The sequence below is a fragment of the Cibotium barometz genome, chromosome 46 (genome assembly GCF_041138505.1).
Source record: "Cibotium barometz isolate CiBa-2024 chromosome 46, ASM4113850v1, whole genome shotgun sequence".
Lineage (NCBI taxonomy): Eukaryota > Viridiplantae > Streptophyta > Polypodiopsida > Cyatheales > Cibotiaceae > Cibotium > Cibotium barometz.
In genome coordinates this window covers 1485068-1511633 of record NC_141091.1, presented here as the reverse complement: position 1 = coordinate 1511633, position 26566 = coordinate 1485068, and the positions used below count along the sequence as shown (strand labels likewise).

At 43.4% G+C, this 26566-nt stretch overlaps 1 protein-coding gene across 5 annotated transcripts in view; it reads right to left on the bottom strand.

Moving 5' to 3' along the window:
- LOC147611794 (RING/U-box superfamily protein) overlaps nt 1-26566 on the bottom strand; it is a 95556-nt gene that overhangs the window by 7812 nt on the left and 61178 nt on the right. For 3 of the 5 annotated variants that reach the window (XM_086783626.1, XM_086783627.1, XM_086783630.1), the window contains exons 4-5: nt 3957-4063; nt 3257-3359 (exon numbers count right to left, since the gene is read on the bottom strand). In XM_086783626.1, the coding sequence (XP_086639752.1) occupies nt 3257-3359; nt 3957-4063 (210 nt within the window). The remainder of the gene's footprint in view (nt 1-3256; nt 3360-3956; nt 4064-26566) is intronic. The other 2 variants (XM_086783628.1, XM_086783629.1) reach the window with 1 other exon arrangement.

The window sequence follows — 26566 nt, the reverse complement described above, 5'->3', positions numbered from 1 at the left end:
TCTTTGGCATCGATACCCAGAGTGGAATGTAAATGGATGTACCTGATCTGTCCCATAGGTCGGATCCGGCCTCCCGTGGACGTTAATATAACTTACTCTCTCTCTCTCTCTCTCTCTCTCTCTCTCTCTCAGAGCAGCATATCTCACTCCACAGGATCATATGTTGATCACATGTACTGTCAGATGTTTTCATTTTACTTTTTCTTTCGGTTTTCCATGGCTCAGTATATCCATCGTACCATTCTATTACTTTTGGTCCCATACACCCTTGGGGTTTTCCGTAGACGTTAATATAACTAACTCTCTCTCTCTCTCTCTCTCTCTCTCTCTCTCTCTCTTTCCGCAGACCAGCGCAGATTTGGCCAGTTCTTGTTAGAGACACGGCACCACAGAGAGACACTGATACGGACTCATACCACAGGGAGAGGTAGGCGACAGCTCCAGCTCACTGATTTCTTCCAGAGATCTATCCCAGTGCCTACCCTGATTCAGGAGGGGGTTACACTTCAACGCGCTACGGACCTCCGAGCCAGACGGAGACCGAGAGCACCAGGCTACCAGACTCCCAGACTACATCAGAGGGAGATCACAGAGATACGGACTCGACATCAGCACCATATCCAGGAGCGGCTAGCTCACTTACACTCACACCCGGAGATCATGCTCCGAGGTATTTTTGCCTCGCCATCGCCTATGTATCACATATTACACCCCCATTATGGTATTGGTTGGAGCTAGACAGATATGCATTGCATTCTTGTATACCCTACGGATATAGGTTGCATACTGAGCCTCTAGCAGTAGTGCTCCATCCATCACACCCCCCCACTAGCTGAGTACTTTCATACTTTATTTCATGTTCATTTTGTCCTTTTTTTTTCTGGACATCCAGAAGACATTGACAGTTGTACATTGATTCGTCTCATAGGTCGAGTTCGGCCTCTAGTAGACATTAATACAACTCTCTCTCTCTCTCTCTCTCTCTCTCTCTCTCTCTCTCTCTGTGCAAAACCCCGAAGTTTCTAATTGAAATGTGTAGGGCCTCCCCTTAGGGGATTGAAACTTTCCAAACTCCTTTGAAACACATCCCCTTAACGTATTTATGAAGTTTCTAACAACTATGCTACGTACATACCTTGCTAGAAGTTCATCATCCCGCTCTTGGCTCTCTCTGAACTCCATTGGGCTTTGGATGTGGTTCACATGTTACATATCCTGTGTCTCTAGGATGCTATCGGTAGGAAAATGAAAATGCGACACGATTTTTGAGCACTACGTCTTCAAAAGACCCAGAGGGTCTATGAAATCAAAAAGGTAGTACAATGTATCCATGATGGATATTACCAAGGGAAAAGAAAAAAAAAACTCTACGAAACTAGCTACATAAGCTAAAGTATCCATGTGATACTACATTATGACAATGTGCAACCATACACTGATACCATCCTCCTCCAGAACAGAATGCGAAGCAGTCATAACATCCCCCCCATGTGAAGGGAGCTCGCCATTTCATTGAAGGATATCTTGGATCTGCAACTGCAGGGTGAAGGGATGAGGCCTCTTAGGTCTGGGGCGTCTAGATCTCAAAAGGGATCGTGCACACTCACTAGTGACACCTCGTGTGTGTGGGGCCAAAGGGTAAAGTGTCCGTGTAGGCCATCACAGACCTGGCTGGTCCTGCTGCCGTTCTTGTCAAGCCAAGAGTCCCATATGTGCTATAGCCCTCTCCCTCTCTCTACGTCGTGCTACTGCAAGACGTGTCTGTCATAGTTTGTTGATGTGAACCAAAGAAATCTGTCATATAGGTCTTGGAGACACCTTGCTGACTTTGTCTCCCGGAGTGCTGCCTCAACATGACCTCTCCCGGAGTCCTGTGTCTCTAGGATGCTGTAGGTAGGAAAATGAAAATGCAACACGATTTTTGAGCACTACGTCTTCAAAAGACCCAGAGGGTCTATGAGACCAAAAAGGTAGTACAATGTATCCATGATGGATATTACCAGGGAAAAGATATGTAGCTAGTTTCGTAGAGTTTTTTTCTAGCTAAAGTATCCATGTGATGCTACATTGTGACAATGTGCGATCATACACTGATACCATCCTCCTCCAGAACAGAATGCGAAGCAGTCATTACATCTCCCCCATGTGAAGGGAGCTCGCCATTTCATTGAAGTATATCTTGGATCTGCAAGGGATGAGGCCTCTTAGGTCTGGGGCGTCTAGATCTCAAAAGGGATCGTGCACACTCACTAGTGACACCTCGTGTGTATGGTGCCAAAGGGTAAAGTGTCCATGTAGGCCATCACGGACCTGGCTGGTCCTGCTGCCGTTCTTGTCAAGCCACCATAGTTTGTTGATGTGAACCAAAGAAATCTGTCATGTAGGTCTTGGAGACACCTTACTGACTTTGTCTCCCGGAGTTCTGCCTCAACATGACCTCTCTGTGACAGCGAAGCTCCAGTAAATAGACATCTCTAGTCCTCATATTGCGTGACCCGTACGAAGAGCCGAATCCCTCCCCGAAGACAAAATAAATCTCCCTCAGATCTCAATAGGGTGGGCATCCGAACAAATAGTGCTTCTCATCCTCCACCTCTCCAATCGAGCATACTCTGCATATGCGAGCATCTCGTGGGATACCCTCAGCTCTGCAAAAGTCAACCCTACATCATAAACATAGCGCTCATTGCCTGCGCCATTATACCCATTTCCAAGGCAAGAGGCCTCATAAACCCAAAAAACTATCAAACAATTATGGTAGGATATTTGGATCGGTAGTAGAGGCACATCTTAGTGATTGGGAAAAGAGAGAGCAATCTGTGCCATGGGCCAGGCAGGCTTTCCGAGAGATCACTTCACATAAGACCACATTTTTACACTTCATGCCATCATTGAGAAAGCTAAAGATCAAGGACATAAATTATACTGTCATGTCTTTCCACACAATTCAATGCACCAGATTGATTGGACGGTTGAGATAGATAGATTTCCATTAATGTCCATTTCCATTAATATCCACAGGGGCCAAATATTATCAAAACGCAATGCAACGCTTTAAAAATTCAGGCTGGCTAATAAAAAACACTACTGTCAATGCAAGGAACAAAATTACTGAAGAACAATTATGTTCCCAAGATTTATTTTTCGAAGTTAAGCAACAAAACAAGTACAAAGCCTATCTTGCAACCTCTTCAATCATCAGTACTCCATGTCTACCAGAACCTCTGTAAACAGTCTTACTAGTGAACAATCTTACCCAAAAATTTGTTGTCAATGGTAGATGACTAAGGTAACGATATCGCTTTCTTGTAGCTTCCGTTTGTATCTGACCTTCCATTTCAAGAATCCTTACCTGCAACCTAAAAGATTTCAAGGACCCTCAGTATGACCCTACAAGAAGTTCCATATCAATGATTGTGCAACCATGTGCTGCATTTGAAAAGCCACAAGGAAGATATCAAGATACTAAAAATTATTCCCAATGATTTATCGAAAAATTAAGGAGAGTCTCACATGCCCTGTACCAACAAAGAACAAAGTGGAAGGGGTGAAAATATACTATTGGATATGTTGGAGTGGACTGCTGCCGAGTGCAGTGGTGGGGAGGGTGCAAGAGGCAATGGTGTGGTTGGAAGTGTGAGCGGCCTAAGAACCTTTTTAAAGGAAACCGAGAGCCATTCATAATGCAAACCTGTGTTTTAACCCAACAGCTTTATGATTGAGGGGACTTTGTTCAAGATTATGTTCGTCCTTAATTAGTCACACCATCCAAACCAAATTTATTTCATAAATACCCAGCTCTCAAGCCAAGCTAACATTATAGTTAGATGAAGGCTTTATATAGAAATCAATCGTTCAATCCTGACATCTAATTCTGATTTTATCAAAAGATAATATGATCCATCTGCAGCTGACATGATGCACTTAGTTCATATGGAAAAGCAATCAAGAAATACCTATGGTATTTACAATACCTAGAAGGTAACTTTTCATAGCTTCCATAATGCTGAAGAAGGCACTTCATGTTGAGTGGATGCAAGATAAGGGGCTGCCCATCCGCAGACTGATACAGCCAAACAAAGAAGAGCATTAGGAGCATTAAAACATGCATCAACAACAACAAATCCACTTTCAATGATACCATGTCTTATAAGCGTGAGTTTACATTAAGTTCTTGACAATTCTTAATCAAAGGAAGATGCAACAATTAGACTAATGGCCAGATTAAGTACACTCAGGTGCTATTGTCACTGGACCCGTGCTTGTTTGCATAAGTTATTCTAAGTTTGAGTGTGATGCTGTTAATCCCATTTGGATTAACACTATGATTCTCAATTGAGGACATTAATAAGTGTTATGTAAAGGCACTATAAAGGTTGTACATTATGAGACATCGGCCACCCAAGGCCTAATTAGTAAGTTTTGGGCACCCAAGTGTGAATAAGGACCAATTGTATAAAAGGTATTTTCTCATAATGAAAGGACACAATCCCCTTTGTGCTATTGAGAGCTCTTCTTTTATACTTGTGAGAGAGTGAGGAGTGAGATCATTCTAGCATTGTGCCTCTCTCATGCTTGTGTGTTTATGCTTGTATGAGAGAGTGAGAGAGAGTGTGATTGGCCTATGTGATGGTGTGAGCAACTCCACGATGACAGTGAGGAGGTGGAGCTTAGAGTTTGGAGCACATATGCGAGCTTGGAGGCTTCAAGAGACACGAGCTCGAAGCATTGGTAAGTACCCCACGACGGTTGTGTTTCATTGCTCATCCATTAGGTGAATGTGTAGAGTTCCCTCTTGGAGGTGTGGTTCAACGTAACATTTTTGGCGTCGCTACCGGGGAAACACCTTTGTTTCTTCCATACTCTTAGAGTTTCAGCTCCCATTGCATAGTATTCAGTGTTGCCTTTGCATTTTAGTAATGCATTGTGTGGAAAATGGAAGGATAAGGTGTGTGTGGTTGAAAAAAAAAATTATAGTTTTGATGCTGTGAGTATTGTGGAAAGTAGTTTAGGAAAGGATTCATTGGTTATTCTTGATAAGTTGATGTTAGCACTACAAAAAAATTAATTAAAAAAATTGTGTGTTGTTTTCTTCTCTTTTCAAAAATTCAACAAAATAAAAAACATAAGGGACCATTGATTGAGCCAGGAACTTACATTCCATCCCCTAGAATTGGCACAATCTAATTTTCATCAATTGGATAAGTATTATGCACCCAAGACTACAAATTACCGACGTGAAAAACTACACGTGAAAGTGCAGGAAGTGAACCATTTTTCTGTAATTTCACGCCGCGAGTCGCTCACAAAATCAGCGCCGGAATTTTAGCCGAAAATCACGGAATTACATTCCAAAAATAGAAACCCTTATCCTAACACCTTTGACACGATTCAATCCGCCAAAAATTGGATCACATGAAAGTGCAGTAGGCTTTCACGACGTGAACCATTTTCGAAGTACTTCACGGCGTGAAACACTTTTTGTTTCATGACGTTAACTTAATCCTGCTGTTTCATGAGAAGACCAAAACCAACGAATTGACAAAACTAAGGCTGTGAGGTTCGGATAAAGAAGGAATTAATCTTAAAGAGAAAGATTGAATCACGTGAAAGTGTAGTGGACTTTCACGACGTGAACCATTTTCGAAGTAGTTCACGACGTGAAACACTTTCGAAGTAGTTCACGACGTGAAACACTTTTTGTTTCACGACGTGAACCATTTGTTCTACAGTTTCACGACGTGAGCTAAGTCCTGCTATTTCACGGTGTGAATTATTCTCTGTTAATTCACGCCTTCTAAACAGAAAGATAGAACAAGGAATTGAACCAATTGGGTCGGATACTATCTTATCAAATCATACATACATGCACTTAAGATCTGGGAAACTCATCGTAGACGATCTCACGCCTGACGATAGTGCATCAAATCATCCAGGAACTTCCTATCAAAGAAGTGTGGGATCGGGACAGTCTGCAAGCACACACTTAAGTGTCTTGAGAAACCCGACCACCGCAGAAACCAGTAGTGAGGAATCCATGGAAGAAGGACTGAGATACACTGGGTTTGGGGAAGGTGACAAACCACACTCTCCAACTAAGTCCAGTGGGATCATTGATATAGCCCGGGGATTTTTTGGTCTCCAAAGCAGTCATGATGAAGAGGCGCAATCTGCGGCGGGCATGGATCCGTCAACTAGCGCTGGACTCGGTCCAAGACAAGAAGTGCCATTCCAGACGTTGAATTCTAGGCTGTCAAATATTGGCACCCCTCGAATTAGGCGAGATATGGAAAGTGCAGTTAGGACAAGTCAAATATTCTTTCCCACCACTGAGGAACTAGAATTGGACTTCCAACAAAGTGAGATAGAACGACAACTTTGAGAATTGAGCTTAAGAAAACAGGAGCTTGATACTCGCAGGACAAGAGCTGAGAGAAAGGAGACAGATAATGTTAACCATCTCCAACAGGAGGAAAGGAATCTGAAATTACTACAGGTAGAGGCGATGGGGATATTCCGAACCTGGAACCCAACAATGAGGAACCCAGAATAGAGGAAGGGGTTACAACCAGAGAAGAAGAGAGTAACATAGCCAACTTGTAGTCCCCTTTACCCCCGAAGGGAACTGGTGTGGTGCTCCATGTGCGGATTAAACCATACCACCACTGAATGTCCGCAGTTAAGGGCAAGACAATTATTGTATTGTGCACATTGTGTAAAATTGGGCAATCATGACACATCATCGTGTAGATTTTCAAGGTTTCAAAATATAGCACAACTGCAAACAAATAGAGCCCCACTGGCTTTGCCGGCACCACCTATGCAAACCACTGCCACTGCTGTACAACCCAACCTTTCTTACTTACCTAAGGGGATGTTCCGAGTGCAAGACGCTTTGCCCTTGCCACCACCAATTCTACCGCCACAACCACCACAGACCAAGATCAATCAAGTAGTGATTGAAGAGCCATCGGAAGATATTGAACTAGTACGGGAACTAGAATTTAATAGGGAATACTATGAGGATATGGGTGATGGCACGCCAAAGTATTATGTCCTACAGAATAATAAGCCAATACCTGTGTTTCAAACCACGGTTCAATGGAAGGGTAAGGAAATCAACTCAAATCTGAGAAGAGGACCTTTACAATGCTATGTCTGTGGTGTGTCACATCGAGTAGCCGAATGCCCAAATAAGAATATGACTCATACACACCAACCACAACAAGTAGTGACCACACCCAATGACATGCCAGTGCTCACTTGCACTAAGTGTGGAATTGATCATCTGATCAAAGACTGTCCCTACCGAGCAAGCGGTTTAGCTTCTACTGTCACTATTTGGGCATTCTCTGCGCTTCAGGCCTATGGACGAGTTCTGTAGGATGGACTGGCATCTTATGGTTGGGGACTTATGTCTACACCGAGAGCCAGTAGGCTGGATATATGGGTTGGGATTGTGTATCTGCGCCCAAATCCAGAGTGTGGTACCACGGACTACAAGCTAAATGAATAGGGAGACTGTTCAATGCATCCTTGCATAACATGTTTGCAAGTTAAAAATCCTGTCTTTGCATGAACTATTTGATTGCATGCAAGATTTGTTTGTGTAGTTCACATGTAGGGGACGCCCTCTTGTGAACCGTGCGAGTGAAACTGTATTCTGACCTCGTTTGTGGGCTGTAGACAGGTGGTAAGTACACCACTTTACTCTTTTATGAGTTAAAGCAATGTATTCTTTGTTTTGCAGGTCCACACTTTAATAAGTGTGTCCGCCCAAGTTATAAGTGAGATTGGGCGTCCACACTTCATTAAAGCTCGGGCGGACAAACTATAAGTAAGAATAGACTAGAATTCCCTTCCGGTCGGCTAGGCGAGTGTCCAGGCACCCTTCCCACTAAATTTGTGTGGAAAAGGGATGGTTATGGACTGGGTGGCAGTATGAGGACCTGCCACCATGCTATTACTCATTTTGAAAATTACCTCTCTCTACACTCTCTCTCTAGAAATAGGCGCCCCCCTTCAAGAGAGCCTATTTTTGTTATTCTCTCTAATTTTTTGCTTGGTGAGAGTGCTGATTTTCATTCCCTCTTGCTCCCAGCTCCAATGGAAAGCTTGAAGATTCTTCCTTTTACAGTTAAGCCTCCAGTTGCTCACCTTTTCACTCTATCTCTCTCTTCTAAATGAATATGGAGTCTCCTAACCATTCTACCGCCCCCAAATTCTGCTGAAACCCTAATTTTCAGAAACCCTAATTCTGCAGAAACCCTAATTTCAGAAACCCTGATTTTGGAGGAAACCATACCAAGCTGTGCCCCTTACTCATAGGCATCTAAAGAGCCCAAAATGCCCAATTTTGGACTCATATAACCTGCTTAAAACCCTAAAAATCAGAAACCCTAATTTCAGCCGGAAGTGGAAAACGGTCACATTCAAGCTGTAGTTCGTCCGCACGGAGGTGGAGCTCGACATTGATCGTCCAATACTTGGTAAGAGCATTTTGCAAGCAATTTTCAATTTGAGATTCGAATGCTTTGTCAATATGGTCTCCTATGTCTCGGTCCTGGCACACACATGTGTATGTGTATGGATGCCAGTGGAGCATAGCTGCGTTTGACAAGCTTCAAGGAATCAAGGAACGAAGCTACTCTCAAGTGAAGCTATGGATTCCATCGTCTACGACAAATTTGTTTGCAATGCTGTTTTCATGATCATGGATGCACTTGAACAGTTTGGCATGTGAATGCCCGTGAGGCTTGTAACAGTTTTCCTTGATAATAAAATCTATTACAAGGGGGGTCGGCCCTTTCCGGCCCTAGTGCAGTGTGCAAAAAAAATAAAATTCAGCTTCTTACTCTATTGTGTTGCGCCATTTAAAATTGTTTAATTATGTTAATAGCTTAAGTGTTTGCCAAGATTGTGCTCAACCCCGACCGGGGGAATCTCATTGGTATCAGAGCCTAGGATCTTCCTCCTTTCTGTGTGGAAGACGGTCCTAATCTAGCTTACACTAGCTGTTAGCATTCTTAAGCATTATGGCGAGCCAAACAGGTACTTCACGGGATGTAAATCCAAGGAAGAGTACATATGTGAAGCCAAGAGGAGACAATGTGCATGATGATACTCAAATGCATGAACAATACACTGCTGAAAATGTTTTTCTTGGGTCACATGATGGTATTGCACATGCCGGACAGCCATCTTATGTTAGAAGGGAAGGAAATGCAACTCATGTATATATGGGACAGCCATCCCGAGGTAAGGAGAAGGCTATACAGAGTGATGCACATGATGCTATGCAGGCTGAAATTGCAGACCTCAAAAGGCAATTATGTATGATGCAAAAACAACTCAAGGATATGCATGAAGACTCACAGTCAAGGCATGTATCTCGTGTGTCAAAGCATTCTCTTTTTGTGAATGATGCATTGGAAAATGTTGCCATGGAATTGGGGGTTCAACCAAGAGATATGGCTGTCTCTTACCTCATGGGACAAGGTGATGTAGTTACTCGAAAGGAAGGAGGGCTTAGGTTTAAAAAGCCTCCTCTTATGAATCAACATGCAGCTGAAACATCAAAGCTTAAATCTATTGTGCGACAGGAAAGAGAAGAGGCGTCTGCTACCTCTCATCATGCCTCTACCGCACATGTTTCTCCTCCCCACAGGTCATCTATTAAAGCTCATGAAAGTCTTCTCAAGGAACCGACTCATAAATCAGCCCCTCTTCATGATGGAATTGAGCGATATGTTCCTACTAATGAAGCAAATAAGCAACCAATCGAGAGAGATGAAGAGGAAACGCATCAACATAAGAAGAAGAAGACTAAAGAGTTTACTGCAGGTGACAAAACAGTTAAGTTTGAGTATTTTCATGGAGAATATGATTCTACCAAAGCTCTATCTTTTATCTCCCAATTTGAAATTGCTTTTCATGAGGGAGAATTTTCAGAATCATCAAAACTCAGACATGTGGGCATGTACATGAAAGGCACTGCTGCTCATTGGTGGTTGGCCGAGAAGCTTTCCGGCAACACCATTTCTACATGGGCTGAATTCAAACAAAAGTTTTATGATCAATTTTTGCCTCCAAATTTTACTCAGGATATATGCAGGAAGTGGGACAGGTTGGAGCAAAAAGAAGGGCAATCCATTACCTCTTACGTCTCCAAATTTTGGGAGGTATTAATGGAAGTGTTACCCTTCATGACCGTTACTGAAGAAGAAAAGAAGAGAAAATTTGAGTCAGGATTGCAACCCATCTTCCAAAGAGGACTACAAATCTATCCAAACCAAACTCTTCGTCAACTCATAAACTCGGTCTTGGCTTCCGAAGAGCTTAATGTCAAATGGGTGCAATCTAGAATTGACCAAAGCTTGGGCAAGGGTAAGGAGAAAGCTGGTTTTAATGTGCAAAAGGGTGGACAGCCCTTTAGAAGAGATTTCAAAGCCATGCACAAAGCTGAAAATTCAGATTTGAAGGATGTAAAGCCCCCTCAAAGAGCTGAAAATGCAAAAGAAAAGAAACCGTGGCAGAAAAAGGGTGTTTATGGCTTGACTCCTCAACAAAGGGTACAATACATTCGTGAAGGCAAATGCTTTAGATGTGGTAGTAAAGATCACATCTCTCCACAATGCCCTAACAAGAATAAGAAGCCAGAAGAGCCTAAAGTGCATGTCAACATGGTATATGATGTACAGGGCAACACGGGACATGCAAACATGCATAGAATGGTATGCAAAGCATGGGGACAACTAAAAGACCAGCCAGCTTTATTCATGTTTGATGACTGCTCCACTGACAACTTCATCTCCACTGATATGGCTGCTGCCTTGGGGATTGAAGTAGGTGACATGGGACCCGAAATTCATGCATGTTCAGCTTTTCTGGAAAAAGATGTGAAGGTTACACCCCTTATTGGAAAGCTGCGAATGCATATCCAAGGATACCTCGACCACGAGAACTTTCTCGTTGCCCCTCTTAGTGGATGTGATGTATTACTGGGAAAACCTTGGCATGCACGCCTTGAGCCTACCAAGAATTACAAGACCAACAAAATCACTTTTATGTATAAAGGTAGAGAGCATCATTTAGATGCAGGTGTGTCGGGTGATACTATCCCCGTTGTATCTCATATACAAATCAATAAAGCAATGAAAAAGAGTGTTTCTTCGTACTTGGTTTTTGTACGTGATAATGTGGAACACAGTAATGTACATGTGGACACTCTTACTAAAGAGAGGCTGAAATTTTTAAGCGAATTCGGGGATTGTTTTGCTGACTCTTTACCTAATGTAATGCCTCCTTCACGGCCAGAAGATCACCGCATTGAATTAGTTCCAGGGAATTCACCTCCAAATAGGCCAGCATATCGTGTTAGTGCTTGCCAACAAGAAGAGATTATGAAACAAGTAGGTGAACTACTTGAGAAAGGCTTGGTGCGGCCTAGTTCTTCGCCATTTTGTTCACCCGTTCTTCTTGTACAAAAGAAAGACGGTTCATTCCGTATGTGTGTGGATTACAGGGCATTAAATAAGATTACCATCAAGAATCGGTTTCCCATACCGAGGATTGATGATATCTTGGACAAGCTGGATGGATCATCTTGTTTTAGTCGCATTGATCTTAAAAGCGGCTATCATCAAGTGCGAGTGATGCCACAGGATGTACATAAGACAGCATTTCGCACTTCTTTTGGTCTCTATGAGTATTTGGTTATGCCATTCGGTCTTACAAATGCCCCGGCTACTTTCAATCGCATGATGGACCGAATTTTCAGAAATCATAGAACTTTTACAGGTGTGTTCTTTGATGACATTCTTGTATTCTCCAAGAATGAGGAGGATCACAAAAAGCACTTAAGAGTGGTCTTTGAAGAACTAAGGCAGCATAAGCTTATGATCAACGCCAAAAAGAGTGAATTTTTCCTTTCAGAGATTCACTACTTGGGACACATAGTATCAAAGGATGGTGTACGAATGGATCCTGCAAAGATCCAAACCATCAAAGATTGGCCAGAACTTAAATCTATTCATGAAGTCCGAAGCTTTCTTGGTCTATGTTCATATTACAGGAGATTTATCTTTCACTTTGCAATGATTGCTTCGCCATTGCATGAACTCACCAAGAAACGTCCTATGTTTAAATGGACAGAGGTTGAGATTAATGCTTTCAATAAGCTCAAAAAATGCCATTATCACAGGGCCAGTCTTAATCATTCCAGACTTGCAAAAGCCATTTGTGGTAGAATGTGATGCTTGTGGCAATTGCATTGGAGCCGTCTTAAATCAAGAAGGACATGCCATTGCATTTGAAAGCAGGAGATTGCAAAATGCTGAACTTACTCTTGATGTTTATCAGAAGGAATTATTGGCCGTCATTCATGCTCTCACAGTATGGAAACATTACTTATTGGGAGCTGAATTTGTTGTCAAAACTGATCACCAAAGTTTGCGGTACTTTCTTACGCAAACTAAACTCTCTGAGAAACAAATGAGAATGGCCAATTTTCTCTCAATGTTTCATTTTCAGATTTTGCATACTCCTGGGAAGAAAAATGTGGTAGCAGATGCATTGTCCAGAAAACCATATGTGGCTGCAATTTCGGTTGCTTCTCATCAAGACTTGTCTACTATGCGAGAAATGTACCATTTGGATGCTGATTTTTCAGATTTATGGGCTGATTTAATGACTGGTCATACACATGCTTCTTATGTGGTCAAAGATGGTTATATCATGAAGGATAACTGCTTATGTGTGGTTTCAAACATGAGACAAAAAGTTTTGGATGAATGTCATGCACCACCTTATGCAGGGCATAGAGGGATACTCCCTACTACTCAAATGATTGAGAGATACTTCTTTTGGCCAGGTATGAGGAAAGATATAGAAGCCTATGTACGTGCATGTGTCACCTGCCAAAAGGTAAAATTTGATAGGCAAAAGACTCCTGGTTTGCTTCAGCCTTTGCCTATTCCGGACCAGCCATGGGAAAGCATTGCAATGGATTTTATTATGGATTTGCCCCGCACCCCAAATGGCAATGATGCAATATGGACAATTGTGGACAGGTTTAGTAAACAAGCACATTTTCTACCTGTCAAAAAGACCATAAAACCAGAACATATGGTCAAAATTTTTGTCTCACACGTATTTAAACACCATGGTATGCCCAAATCAATTGTGGGAGACAGGGATCCCCGAACAACAAGCCTCTTTTGGAGAGCTCTTTTTGATAACATGGGCACAAAGCTGAATTTTTCTTCAGCTTATCATCCTCAAACGGATGGACAAAGTGAAGCTGCAAATTCAGCTGTGTTGGATTTGCTTAAATGCTATGTGACAGATCAGAAATCTTCTTGGGAAAAGTATCTACCGCTTGTAGAATTTGCATACAATAATACGGTACATGCTTCTACAGGCAAGGCCCCATTTGAGATCATTTATGGCAAAGTGGTATTGCCACCTATCTTACGCACAAAAGATGAGATATTTGCTGCTGATGACTTTGTCAGGGACCTTGATATTGCCTTTTCACAAGTTCGGACAGCCATTGCACGCTCTCAAGCAAAGCATAAGAAAGCTGCCGACAAGCATAGAAGGCAATTGGACATTAAAGAGAATGACTTGGTATTGCTAAAATTTGAGAAAGCTAGACTCAGGAAGAGGTCTGGCAAGGAGAGAGCATGCCCAAAACTCTCTACCAGGTATTATGGACCCTTCAAGGTGATCAAGAAGATCAATGATGTGGCTTTTCGACTTGCTTTACCGGATCATTGGAAGATTCATAATGCATTCCATGTGAGCCTCTTGCGCAAATATGTGGGACCGGAACCTTTGGAACCGGTTATGGAAGATCCACCAGAGGTGGAAGAGCTGGAAGAGGTATTGCAGCCAGAGCAAATTGTGTTTCATAAGGAGCGAAAGTTTGCAGGTGGCAAACTCCAGAGGCGCTACCTTGTGAAATTCAAGAACTATTCTCCTATGGATGCAAAATGGATGGATGAAACATACTTCCAGGAGTATCCGCAGCTCCTCCAAGCATATTTGGAAGCATTTCAGTTGCGGTCAACTGTTTAGAAGCAGGGGAGGATGTCACTATTTGGGCATTCTCTGCGCTTCAGGCCTATGGACGAGTTCTGTAGGATGGACTGGCATCTTATGGTTGGGGACTTATGTCTACACCGAGAGCCAGTAGGCTGGATATATGGGTTGGGATTGTGTATCTGCGCCCAAATCCAGAGTGTGGTACCACGGACTACAAGCTAAATGAATAGGGAGACTGTTCAATGCATCCTTGCATAACATGTTTGCAAGTTAAAAATCCTGTCTTTGCATGAACTATTTGATTGCATGCAAGATTTGTTTGTGTAGTTCACATGTAGGGGACGCCCTCTTGTGAACCGTGCGAGTGAAACTGTATTCTGACCTCGTTTGTGGGCTGTAGACAGGTGGTAAGTACACCACTTTACTCTTTTATGAGTTAAAGCAATGTATTCTTTGTTTTGCAGGTCCACACTTTAATAAGTGTGTCCGCCCAAGTTATAAGTGAGATTGGGCGTCCACACTTCATTAAAGCTCGGGCGGACAAACTATAAGTAAGAATAGACTAGAATTCCCTTCCGGTCGGCTAGGCGAGTGTCCAGGCACCCTTCCCACTAAATTTGTGTGGAAAAGGGATGGTTATGGACTGGGTGGCAGTATGAGGACCTGCCACCATGCTATTACTCATTTTGAAAATTACCTCTCTCTACACTCTCTCTCTAGAAATAGGCGCCCCCCTTCAAGAGAGCCTATTTTTGTTATTCTCTCTAATTTTTTGCTTGGTGAGAGTGCTGATTTTCATTCCCTCTTGCTCCCAGCTCCAATGGAAAGCTTGAAGATTCTTCCTTTTACAGTTAAGCCTCCAGTTGCTCACCTTTTCACTCTATCTCTCTCTTCTAAATGAATATGGAGTCTCCTAACCATTCTACCGCCCCCAAATTCTGCTGAAACCCTAATTTTCAGAAACCCTAATTCTGCAGAAACCCTAATTTCAGAAACCCTGATTTTGGAGGAAACCATACCAAGCTGTGCCCCTTACTCATAGGCATCTAAAGAGCCCAAAATGCCCAATTTTGGACTCATATAACCTGCTTAAAACCCTAAAAATCAAAAACCCTAATTTCAGCCGGAAGTGGAAAACGGTCACATTCAAGCTGTAGTTCGTCCGCACGGAGGTGGAGCTCGACATTGATCGTCCAATACTTGGTAAGAGCATTTTGCAAGCAATTTTCAATTTGAGATTCGAATGCTTTGTCAATATGGTCTCCTATGTCTCGGTCCTGGCACACACATGTGTATGTGTATGGATGCCAGTGGAGCATAGCTGCGTTTGACAAGCTTCAAGGAATCAAGGAACGAAGCTACTCTCAAGTGAAGCTATGGATTCCATCGTCTACGACAAATTTGTTTGCAATGCTGTTTTCATGATCATGGATGCACTTGAACAGTTTGGCATGTGAATGCCCGTGAGGCTTGTAACAGTTTTCCTTGATAATAAAATCTATTACAAGGGGGGTCGGCCCTTTCCGGCCCTAGTGCAGTGTGCAAAAAAATAAAATTCAGCTTCTTACTCTATTGTGTTGCGCCATTTAAAATTGTTTAATTATGTTAATAGCTTAAGTGTTTGCCAAGATTGTGCTCAACCCCGACCGGGGGAATCTCATCTACTGCTAATCAGGCCACCATTCGTACCATTAGTGTACAGTCTGGGAAGATCACACCGCTCAATGTCCTAACACGAGCTCAAGCTCAGTCAGGTGACAAAGGGAGGAACCGGACGGATGCTACTATTTCCAAATCTGGTCGCAGGAGAAGAGTGAAGAAATTAGGAAAGGGGGACACACGGGTTATAATCCAAGATGGATCCGAAGAAGACACAATTGATACCGGATCCACACAATCAAAGGAAGAGGGGAGTCGAGGGATCAATCTGGAAGGGTTACACCGGGGAAAACAAGGAGAACAACCAACAACCCCAAGGGGGGTTGGTGAATATCCTAATGCTGACGAAGAAATAAGGAAGTTAGAAGATGCCAAGACCCTAGTTGAAAAATACCAACGAATTTATGAAGCCGAGCCTAAGGCCAGCCGAGTAAGGGATACCATCTATCCACTGGATGTACCACCCCGCAAGAGAGCCTTGAACCTACCCACCCCGATTCCGGAAGAAACTGAAGCAGACTCCCAAACAAACACAATGACTAGACTGTTCGAGGAAAATGAGTTGGGAGGATCCATTCATTCCTTCCCTGTGGAAGAATACGAGACACCTCCATGGGAAGAACACTCTATATCTAAGGAACCCAAGGATATAGAAAGCCTAGCAGCGGTGTTATCCACACCTGTCCAGATGCCCTTGGGTCAGTTATTACGCAATTCACCCACCCTATGGACAGATGTAAAAGAATGGGTCGAAGGAGGTCTAAGGCCAGCGGAGAATATGGATGAGGCTCTGCCACCCTTGGTAGAAAGACCTTTGAGGCATGCAAAGGAAACGCGAGTGGTCAAGATACCAGTTAGCCAACTGAGACGCTACTATGAGAGTGACGACACGAATGCTACCATTCCGATTCATCATAATGGATACAAGGCATTAGCCATCCTGGATGGTGGAGCAGGTGTCAGCATCATTACCAAACATTGCTGGGAAAATTGGGGTAAGGGGAATCTAAAAAGAGCAGATCTAATCGTTAAGATGGCTGATGGAACATCTTCAAGACTCATTGGGCTCTTGGAAAATGTGAAGTTCAAGGCTCTTTACGTTTCAATATCGACATACATTTGTGGTCATGGACTTCTTCCGCCAACCTGATACATATAACATAATATTGGAACGACCTTTCACGAGGGAATCCAAATTGGTGCATGATTGGGTCTTAGATCATGTATATGTACGCAGGGACTCACAAACATTAAAGATTGATCTAAGAGCATGAAAGGACAATTGTTCGGTAACGACTCGGTCACAATGGAGCAAACCATATCCCTACAGATATGCCAGCTCATAGAAGGGGAAACCAAGGATGAAGAGGATACGGAGATGTATGCATCATTACCTCCCCCGGATTTCTCTGAGAATTGGATGCATGTGTTGGCCACAATTGATGTGATGCAACCTAAGGAAACCGAGTATTTGGATTCCGAAAACATCCCTACGACTTCTATCTGCATGGTTGATTGGCAAACCATGGATGGGGAGTCAATAGAGAAGACATCAAGTACAGAAGGCACCATGGCACGAATTCGAACCAGTAGTCAACGCATCAGGCGATGGTGGAAACAAAAACGGTACCTAGCCCGACGAAACGCATTGCTGCGAAGCAAACCAACGGATGCCCAATGGTTGAAATACCTTGAGGCTACAAGGGTACATGATGAATTCTCTAAGGATTGGGACGAAGAGTTGAGTGAAATATCGTTGGAAGGGAAGAATCTAGAGCAGAACGCCCTTAAGAAAACCGATACACCTAAACTTACAAAAACAGGACGTAGGAAACACAACAAAGCTCTGGCAGAGGCAGAACGTGAGACCAAGAAAATCATGGAAGAAACAAAAAAAGACAATGAGGACAAAATGGATGTACTCTCAGTGCTTAACCATTTCAAGAACTATACAATTGATGATAGAAGAGTGGCCCTGTTAACAGCCACTAGATTAAGAGAGGAAGGGCTGTCGACATCATACGATGGCCCGGCAAAAGTCAAGGAGGTTGATATTGCAGAATCAAGGGAAGAAGCAAGATCCGTATATATTGCCAAGGATTTGACCTTTGCAGAAGAAGCAAAGCTTATTGCTCTTCTCAAGAAACACAAGGATTATTTCGCCTGGAACTATAAGGAAATGAAAGGGGTACTGCCCGAGGTGGTACAACATACGATTCCAATCATGGAAGGATCACAGCTTACCAGGCAAAGACCATACCAAATGAATCCAAAGTATGCAACAATTGTAAAGGAGGAAATTGATAAGCTCATTGTTGCTGACTTTATCTATGAGATCGAACATACGGATTGGTTATCACCCATTGTGATAGTGCCTAAAAAGAATGACAAATTAAGAGTATGCGTCAATCTTAAGAAAGTAAATGCAACCACTCGAAGGGACTATTACCCATTGCCATATACCGAACATGTCCTGGAAAGAGTGGCTGGAAAGGAAGCATACAGCTTCTTGGATGGGTTTTCAGGGTACAACAAGGTGTCCATAGCACCAAAAGACCAATATAAGACTCCCTTCAATACCATGTGGGTAACATTCGCTTACAAGGTTATGCCGTTCGGTCTTCCAAATGCCCCGACAACCTTTCAAAGATTGATGTGCACCGCTTTTAAGGACTACTTGCAAAAGTGGTTGTAAGTGTTTATTGATGATCTATGTGCACATTCTCAATGGGAAGATCATTTGAACTGTTTGAGGAAGGTGTTTGAACGTTACCGATTATATCGGATATCACTAAACCCTTTTAAGTGCCAGTTCTGTGTCAAGCATGGTGTGATACTAGGACACACCTCCTCAAAAAATGGCATATCCATTGATGATAGCAAGGTCAAGTTGATCTTGGAACTACCACCGCTCACCAACTCCAAAGGTGTGCAAAGGTTTATGGGTCATGTAGGTTATTATCGATGCTTCATCATATTTTATGCGAAGATAGCAAGGCCCTTGTATAAACTGCTCATTGTCTTTGAGTGGACCAAGGAGTGTCAAGAGGCTTATGATCGTCTGAAGCAAGCCTTGGCAAGCGCACCCATTTTGCGACCCCCCAATTGGGATCTTATATTCCACGTACACATCGATGCGTCAAATTTTGCCATTGGTTGCGTGCTAGCCCAACCTGGTGAATTCAAGTTGGACAATCCAGTTTGCTTTGCTAGCCGTCAATTGAATGATGCAGAGGTGAACTACACCACTACCAAAAGAGAAGGATTGGCCATGGTCTACGCAGTCAAGAAATACCAACATTATCTCTTGGCTAACAAATTCATATTTTTTGTGGATCATCAAGCCTTGCTATATTTGGTGAATAAACCTTGCACCACGGGAAGAATCACACATTGACTACTATTGTTGTTGGAATTTGACTTTACTGTCACGATAAGGAAGGGAAAACAACATGTGTTGACCGACCACCTATCCAAAGTTCCAAATGGAGAACCAGCTATTGGTGTAGACGATGACCTCCTTGATGCTTATCTATTCAAATTGGATATGATACCGGAGTGGAACGAAGAGATTTCAGAGTATCTGGCTTATGGCTTCCCTCAGAACGTAGCCTTGAATAAGGATAAGATGCGAAGGCTTATCAAGCTTGCAGCACCATATCAATTGATTGTCGGTGAGTTGTATAGACTGGTCAAGACCATGTTCCAATCCCGTAATGAAGCACAAGTCATGTACCTGATGCGAGAGCTAGACAACTTGACCATGAACAAAGGTGAGTGATTCCATCGCAGATAATCTTATGAAGGTAACACACCTCAAAGAAAAACTGCTAAATATAGATGAGGTAGTTGACAACAAAAAGCTAGTCACCACCATTCTTAACTCCTTACCTGTGTCCTATCAGTGTTTCCATATGAAACCGATCCCGTCAAGTGGGAATAGACTCCGATGGACACCCACACGCGTAATAGCACAACTTAAATTTCACAATATAAATGAACAACTCAATAACAACTGAAAACTGAAATGAAATGAAATGTTGATCAATGGACACCAGCATTGGGGCCGGAACGGGCCGACCCCCCCTCCTCAATATATGATATATTATTGGGAGTATTTAAGTGATACAATGCTCCGTAATGACAATGAACCAAATGATGTCCATGTACAATTGGGATGAATACAGTTACCAAACAAGAGACTCGAAGTAGACGTTCGAAGGAGAGCGATCCACTTGAGAAGTCTAGTCTCTACGGTCCTGTGCCTTCACTGGAATCCGCAGAGAGCGCCACACTGGTGTTCCAGGACCACGCACAAACAAGCGCTCCCGTACTAACCCCTGGCTCTCCCGATCTCGGCACCCATGGACCGTGGTTCTCCAGAAGCTTGGACTACCTGGCACCGAACGGGTGTTAGCAATAGAGAGTATCAGATTTACATCAAAGTTCTTTGCTTAAATCTCAATCCACTTACCTGTAGCTCGCTAGTGGAAGACAAAGTGGAGAGATGTCTGGGCGCAGCCACCTGCAAAGTGGAGGGGTGTCCGGGCGCAGCCGCCTGTGTATGGGCACAGCCGCCTGTGTCTGGGCGCAGCCGCATGAAAAGGGGAGGGGTGTCTGGGCGCAACCGCCTATGTCTCGGCGCAGCCGCCTGTTGGCCAAAGAAAGGTGAGGTCTTGCACAGAGTCGAATGCCCACCCAGCCAATGAAGTGGTCGCCTATATGTAAGTGTTGGAGAGGGCACACGTCCAACAGCTGGCCGGCCCCCCCTAGCTTGCATGGAGGCGGCCAGTTCCAAGGTGGGCGGTGGGTAGGTGGCCATGCACCCACCCCCACACACGAGGGGTTCCCTTTACCCTCCATGACCCTAACGTGGGTGCCCAAAATGGGTGCCCACCCTACCAAGGACACCAAGTAATGTTTGGGGAGGGTGTCCACTCATTAATGAGTGTGAACCTGCAACCTTATAAAAACAAAGGTTAAAAAGAATGCTATAAAATAAACAAGTGCAATACACTTACCACCTATTCACACGCAACAAAACTCGTCAAAAGATAGAGCAAACTTCACGACTCACTGGCAGGAGTCCCCGCTCAGTAAGTGGCACGTCAAACAGGCAAACACAAGAATACAAGTCATGCGAAAATAGTTCCAAACATGCAAAACATGAATGCATGTGCAAAAAGTATCATGGACATATCTCCCGTTCATGGAACAAGTACTAAACATTTCTGTCGGGCACAATGATGACACGACAGAAAACAAAAATCCTAGTCTTCCTATGGAGTGACAGTCCCATAGGTAAGACACAGATCCAGGCACGAGCCTCCCTATGGAGTGACAATCCCATAGGCAAGACACGGCACAAATACTGGCTCTCCCATGGCGTGACAATCCCATGGATAGAACATAGTCCACGTCATACACGGGTGGCACCAGTCTGGCTCCCGTCCATGTTATGCAAAAATACTGGCCCCTTCACATGAGACACCGGCCTGGCCTCAAGTGAACGAGACACAAATCTGGAGATGGACCAAATGGTCGGCCAATTGGTGACATCTCCCCGGGCTTCTAAAGAGTTGTCCTCAACTGAAAAGCCTCAAGATATGCCTGCAATAGCTGTGGGTAATCAACAAAATAATCCTCGTTTACCCACTTTGCATCAATGGGCAAATAATTCTTGAACTTCACAAGGTATCTCCTGGAAAGCTTTCCTTCAGGTAGCCTCCTCTCCTTGTGAAAGACAATCTGTTTTGGCTGGAGAATCTCCTCAAGCTCATCAATCTCTGGCGGATCTTCTGTGATGACAGGCTCTTCAAGATCTGGCCCAACATACTTCCGCAAAAGACTCACATGAAATGCATTGTGAATCTTCCAATGACTAGGTAAAGCAAGCCTGTATGACACTTCATTGATCTTTTGAATCACCTTGAAGGGTCCATAATAGCGAGGAGAAAGCTTAGGATATGATCCTTCTCGTCCTGGCCTCTTCCGAAGCCTAGCTTTCTCAAATTTCAGCAAAACCCAATCACCTTCTTTGACTTGCATGTCCCTTCTATGCTTGTCAGCAGCCATTTTATGCTTATCTTGTGACCTTGCAATGGCTGTCCGTACCTGAGCAAAGACTACATCCAAGTCACGAACATACTCATCAGCTGCAAAAATCTCATCCTTTGTACGAAGGATGGGTGGCAAGACCACTCTGCCATAAATAATCTCAAATGGGACCTTTCCCGTGATGCATGGATCGTATTGTTGTAGGCAAACTCAACAAGTGGAAGATACTTCTCCCATGCAGTCTTTTGATCTGCCACATAACACTTCAACAAATCCAACACGGCTGAATTTGCAGCTTCACTTTGGCCATCCATTTGGGGATGATAAGCTGATGAAACTCAAGTTTAGTGCCCATGTTATCAAATAAAGCCCTCCAGAAGAGGCTCGTAGTCCTGGGATCTCTATCCCCAACAATGGAGTTAGGCATACCATGATGTTTGAAAATATTAGCAAGAAAAAGCTTTACCATATGATCAACTTTAAAGGTTTTCTTGATGGGCAAGAAATGAGCTTGCTTGCTAAACCTGTCCACAATGGTCCAAATAGCATCATTCCCAAGCTGGGATCTAGGCAAGTCCATAATAAAATCCATAGTAATACTTTCCCAAGGTCTCGAGGGAATAGGCAATGGCTAAAGCAAACCTGGAGATTTTTGCCTGTCAAATTTCACCTTTTGGCAAGTAATACATGCACGTACATATGCCTCAATGTCTTTACGGCGTACGCATGCTTGGCCAAAAGAAATCTCTCTCAATCATGCGTGTAGTGGGCATGATACCTCTATGACCAGCATAAGGTGGAGCGTGACATTCCTCCATAACCTTTGGACGCAAATCCTTCACCACACATAGGCAGTTATCCTTCATAAGATAACCCTCGTTGATAACATAAGAGGCATGTGAGTGACCAGCCATCAAATCAATCCATATATGGCAAAAATCAGCATCCAAATGATACAAATCTCGCATAGCAGATAAGTCCCCATGAGAGGCCACTGAAACTGCAACCACATAAGGCCTCCTGGATAATGCATCTGCCACCACATTTTTCTTTCTCGGAGTATGCAAAATCTGAAAATGAAACATGGAAAGAAAGTTTGCCATTCTCATCTGCTTCTCCGAAAGCTTTGTTTGAGATAGAAAGTATCTCAAGGTTTGATGATCTGTCTTGACTACAAATTCAGCCCCAAGAAGATAATGTTTCCGTATCTATAAGGCATGAATTACAGCCAAGAGCTCTTTCTCATAGATATCCATATGAAGCTCAGCATCATGCAAACACCGGCTCTCATATGCAACTGCATGCCCTTCTTGATATAGGACAGCCCCTATACAATCGCCACAAGCATCACATTCCACTACGAATGACCTTTGTAAGTCAGGAACAATCAATACGGGTCCACATATGATAGCATGCTTGAGCTGCAAAAAGTCATCCTGTTCTTTTGGGGTCCATTTGAAAGTGGTTTTCTTCTTTGTGAGATCATGTAGAGGGGTGGCTATCATAGCAAAATGCCTTATGAAACGCCTATAATAAGAACATAATCCCACAGAACTACGTACATAATGTGACCCAAATAATGTATTTCTGAAAGAAAGAACTCACTTTTCTTGGCATTAATGAAAAGTTATGCTTCCGCAACTCTTCGAACACTGTGACCAAATGAGTTCTATGTTCCTACTCATTCTTGGAGAAAACCAAGATGTCATCAAAGAATACACTTGTGAATTTGCGATGGGGTCAGAATATCCTATCCATCATAGGATTAAATGTGGCCGGGGCATTGATGAGACCAAAAGGCATCACCAAAAATTCATACAATCCAAAAGCTGTCCTGAATGCAGTTTTGTGGACATTTTGTGGCACCACTAGTATTTGGTGATAACCACTCTTCAAATCAAGACGGCTGAAACAAGCCGAGCCATCAAGCTTATCGAAAATGTCATCAATACGCGGGATTGGGAATCTATTCTTGATGGTAAGCTTATTTAAAGCTCTATAGTCCACACACATGCGGAATGACCCGTCTTTCTTTTGAACAAGAAGCACGGGAGAGCAATAAGGTGAGGAACTTGGCTGAACCAAACCTTTCTCTAAAAGCTCATTTACCTGCTTCATGATCTCTTCTTGTTGTGCGGCACTCACACGGTATGCGGGTTTGTTAGGTGGAGAACTGCCTGGCACAAGATCTATGCAATGATCCTCGGGCCTTTGGGGAGGTAATTCACCTGGCAATGCATCAGCAAAACAATTGTTGAATGCATGAAGGAAATTGAATCTATCGTAAGTCATAGCATCCACATTTTGATGACTTGGTACAATGCTATCACGAACAAAAACCAAGTACACAAAAAGACTCTTTTTCATTGCTTTATTAATCTGGATGTGAGATACAAGTGCGATGGAATCCCCTTCCTTGCCGGCATCAATGAAATGCATGCGGCCTCTATGCATAAAAGAAATCATGTTTGTCTTGTACTCTTTGCGGGGCTCAAGCCTATGATGCCATGGCTTGCCCAGCAATACATCACATCCATTAAGTGGTGCAACTAAGAAATGCTCATTATCAAGGTAACCCTGGATATGTATGCGCAACTTTCCTATTAGTGGGGTAACCTACACCTCTTTACCAACAAAGGCAGCTTCTGCTTCATTCTGAGACCCCATGTTCTCAACCTCAATACGCAAGGCAGCTGCCATTTGAATAGAGATGAAGTTATCGGTTGCACAATCATCAAACATGAATAAGGCGGGCTGATCCTTGATTTGACCCCATGCTTTGCATACCATCCGTTCTTTTGCATCATGTTTTGTGTTTCCCTGCACATCGGGAACTGCATGCACGTTAGCCTTGGTTTGCTTGTCCTCATGCTTTGGTTTGCGGTCAGGGCATTGTCGAAACATGTGCTCTTTGCTGCCACAAGAAAAACATTTCCCCTCCTTGGCATATTGCTCCCTTTGCTCGGGGGTCAAGCCAAATTTGTTCTTCTTTGGGCCATGATCTTTAGATGAGGTAATTTTCAGCTTTTCCTCCCTTTTGGATCTCCCGGAAGCTCTTTTTGGGTGGTTGTCCACCTTTCTGCAGATTTGGAACAACCTTATCTTTGCCCTTTGAACCGCCTTGATCTTGCTTAATTTTGAGCACCAATTGCTCCGTAGCAAGAGCAGAGGCTATAAGCTGTTGCAAAGTGTGTTTCGGGTGCAATTCAATGCCCGAATGATAAGCTGGTTGCAATCCGGAGCGAAACTTCCTCTTTCTTTCATCCTCAGTGATTTGCATAAAAGGAGTTACCTCAAGCAACACTTTCCAAAACTTATTGGCATATTGTTGCACACTTTCATTATCTCTTTGCTCAAGTGTATCCCACTTTTGGGTGAGAGTTTGCTCCGCATTAGGTGGCAAGAACTGAGCATAAAATGTGTCCTTAAACTCTTTCCAGGTGCAAATGGAGTCTTTGGTGATCTTTTCAATGATCCACCAATGAGCAACGGTCCCCTTCAAGAACATGCTAGCATGGCGTACTTTAGACTTCTCAGTGAAGTCCTCATCGCTAAAAGCAATGTCAAACTGTGCCACAAATGCTAACACTTTGGAAGCATCATGCTCTCCATGAAAAACATCAAACTTAACGGACTTGTCACCTGCTTTAAATTCCTTGAGCTTTCTGGCATGAGACTCATGGTTCTCTCTTTTTCTTTTCCCCTTTTCCAACGGGGCAGTCCTATCTGCATGGGCTCCATGGGCCATCATTGAAGTTTCATGAAGCACGGTGGCATGTGCTCCACGAACCTGAGAATCAGATACATGTGACCTTCCTGCATAAGGCAATGTCTCTCCATAAGACAACTCAGTAGGCAAGACTCTTCTAGTGGCAGACCTGTCACCCCCTCCATGGGATACATGCCTAGAATGCATGTGACCATCATGCCCTCCATGAGCACTAGCATACATATACCTGTCAGCCTTCGTGCCTTGTGGAGAAGATGCATGACGAGAGGTGACTATCACCTCTTCCCTTTGCATAAAAGACCTCAACCTTTGAGATGCGAGATCTCCATGCTTCAAGCGAGGTGGATTTCTGAATTTCAGCTCTCCATCTTCCTCCTCTTTGATGTCATCTTTGCGGAGGAGGTAGGAAAGTGCCAACTCCCTTGGCTTCTTGCCCACTTCTCGTGCCATGGACTCAAAAGTCATGTCTACATTGCATCAGCTTTCCTTGCTTCAATGGCACTTTGCACATGGGGATCTTCATGCAAAAATTTCAGCTCTTGCTCTTGTGCCTGCAAAAGCTTTCTCATATGCTCCAATTCAGCCCTCATTGCATCAGGCTCTTCTTCTTGCATAACTGTCTTTCCTCGAGACAGTTGTCCCCTTGAATCACTATCATTCACCCTCTCAAGGGGCTTGTGCCTTCCCTGTAAAGCATCAGAACCACACGAGGCACTTGATGGGCCCCTCGAATTAGGCACTTCCAAAGGGTTGCCTTGGCTGTCCAGTGTGTTAAGTGTGCTAGAAGCAAGGTGTCCAATACACAGGTTTGTTTCCCCACTAAAAAGAGGGAAATAATCGTGCTCTAATACTAATGAAACCGATCCCGTCAAGTGGAAATAGACTCCGTTCGACACCCACGCGTAATAGCACAACTTAAATTTCACAATATAAATGAACAACTCAATAACAACTGAAAACTGAAATGAAATGAAATGTTGATCAATGGACACCAGCACTGGGGCCAGAACGCGCCGACCCCCCCCCCTCAATATATGATATATTATTGGGAGCATTTAAGTGATACAATGCTCC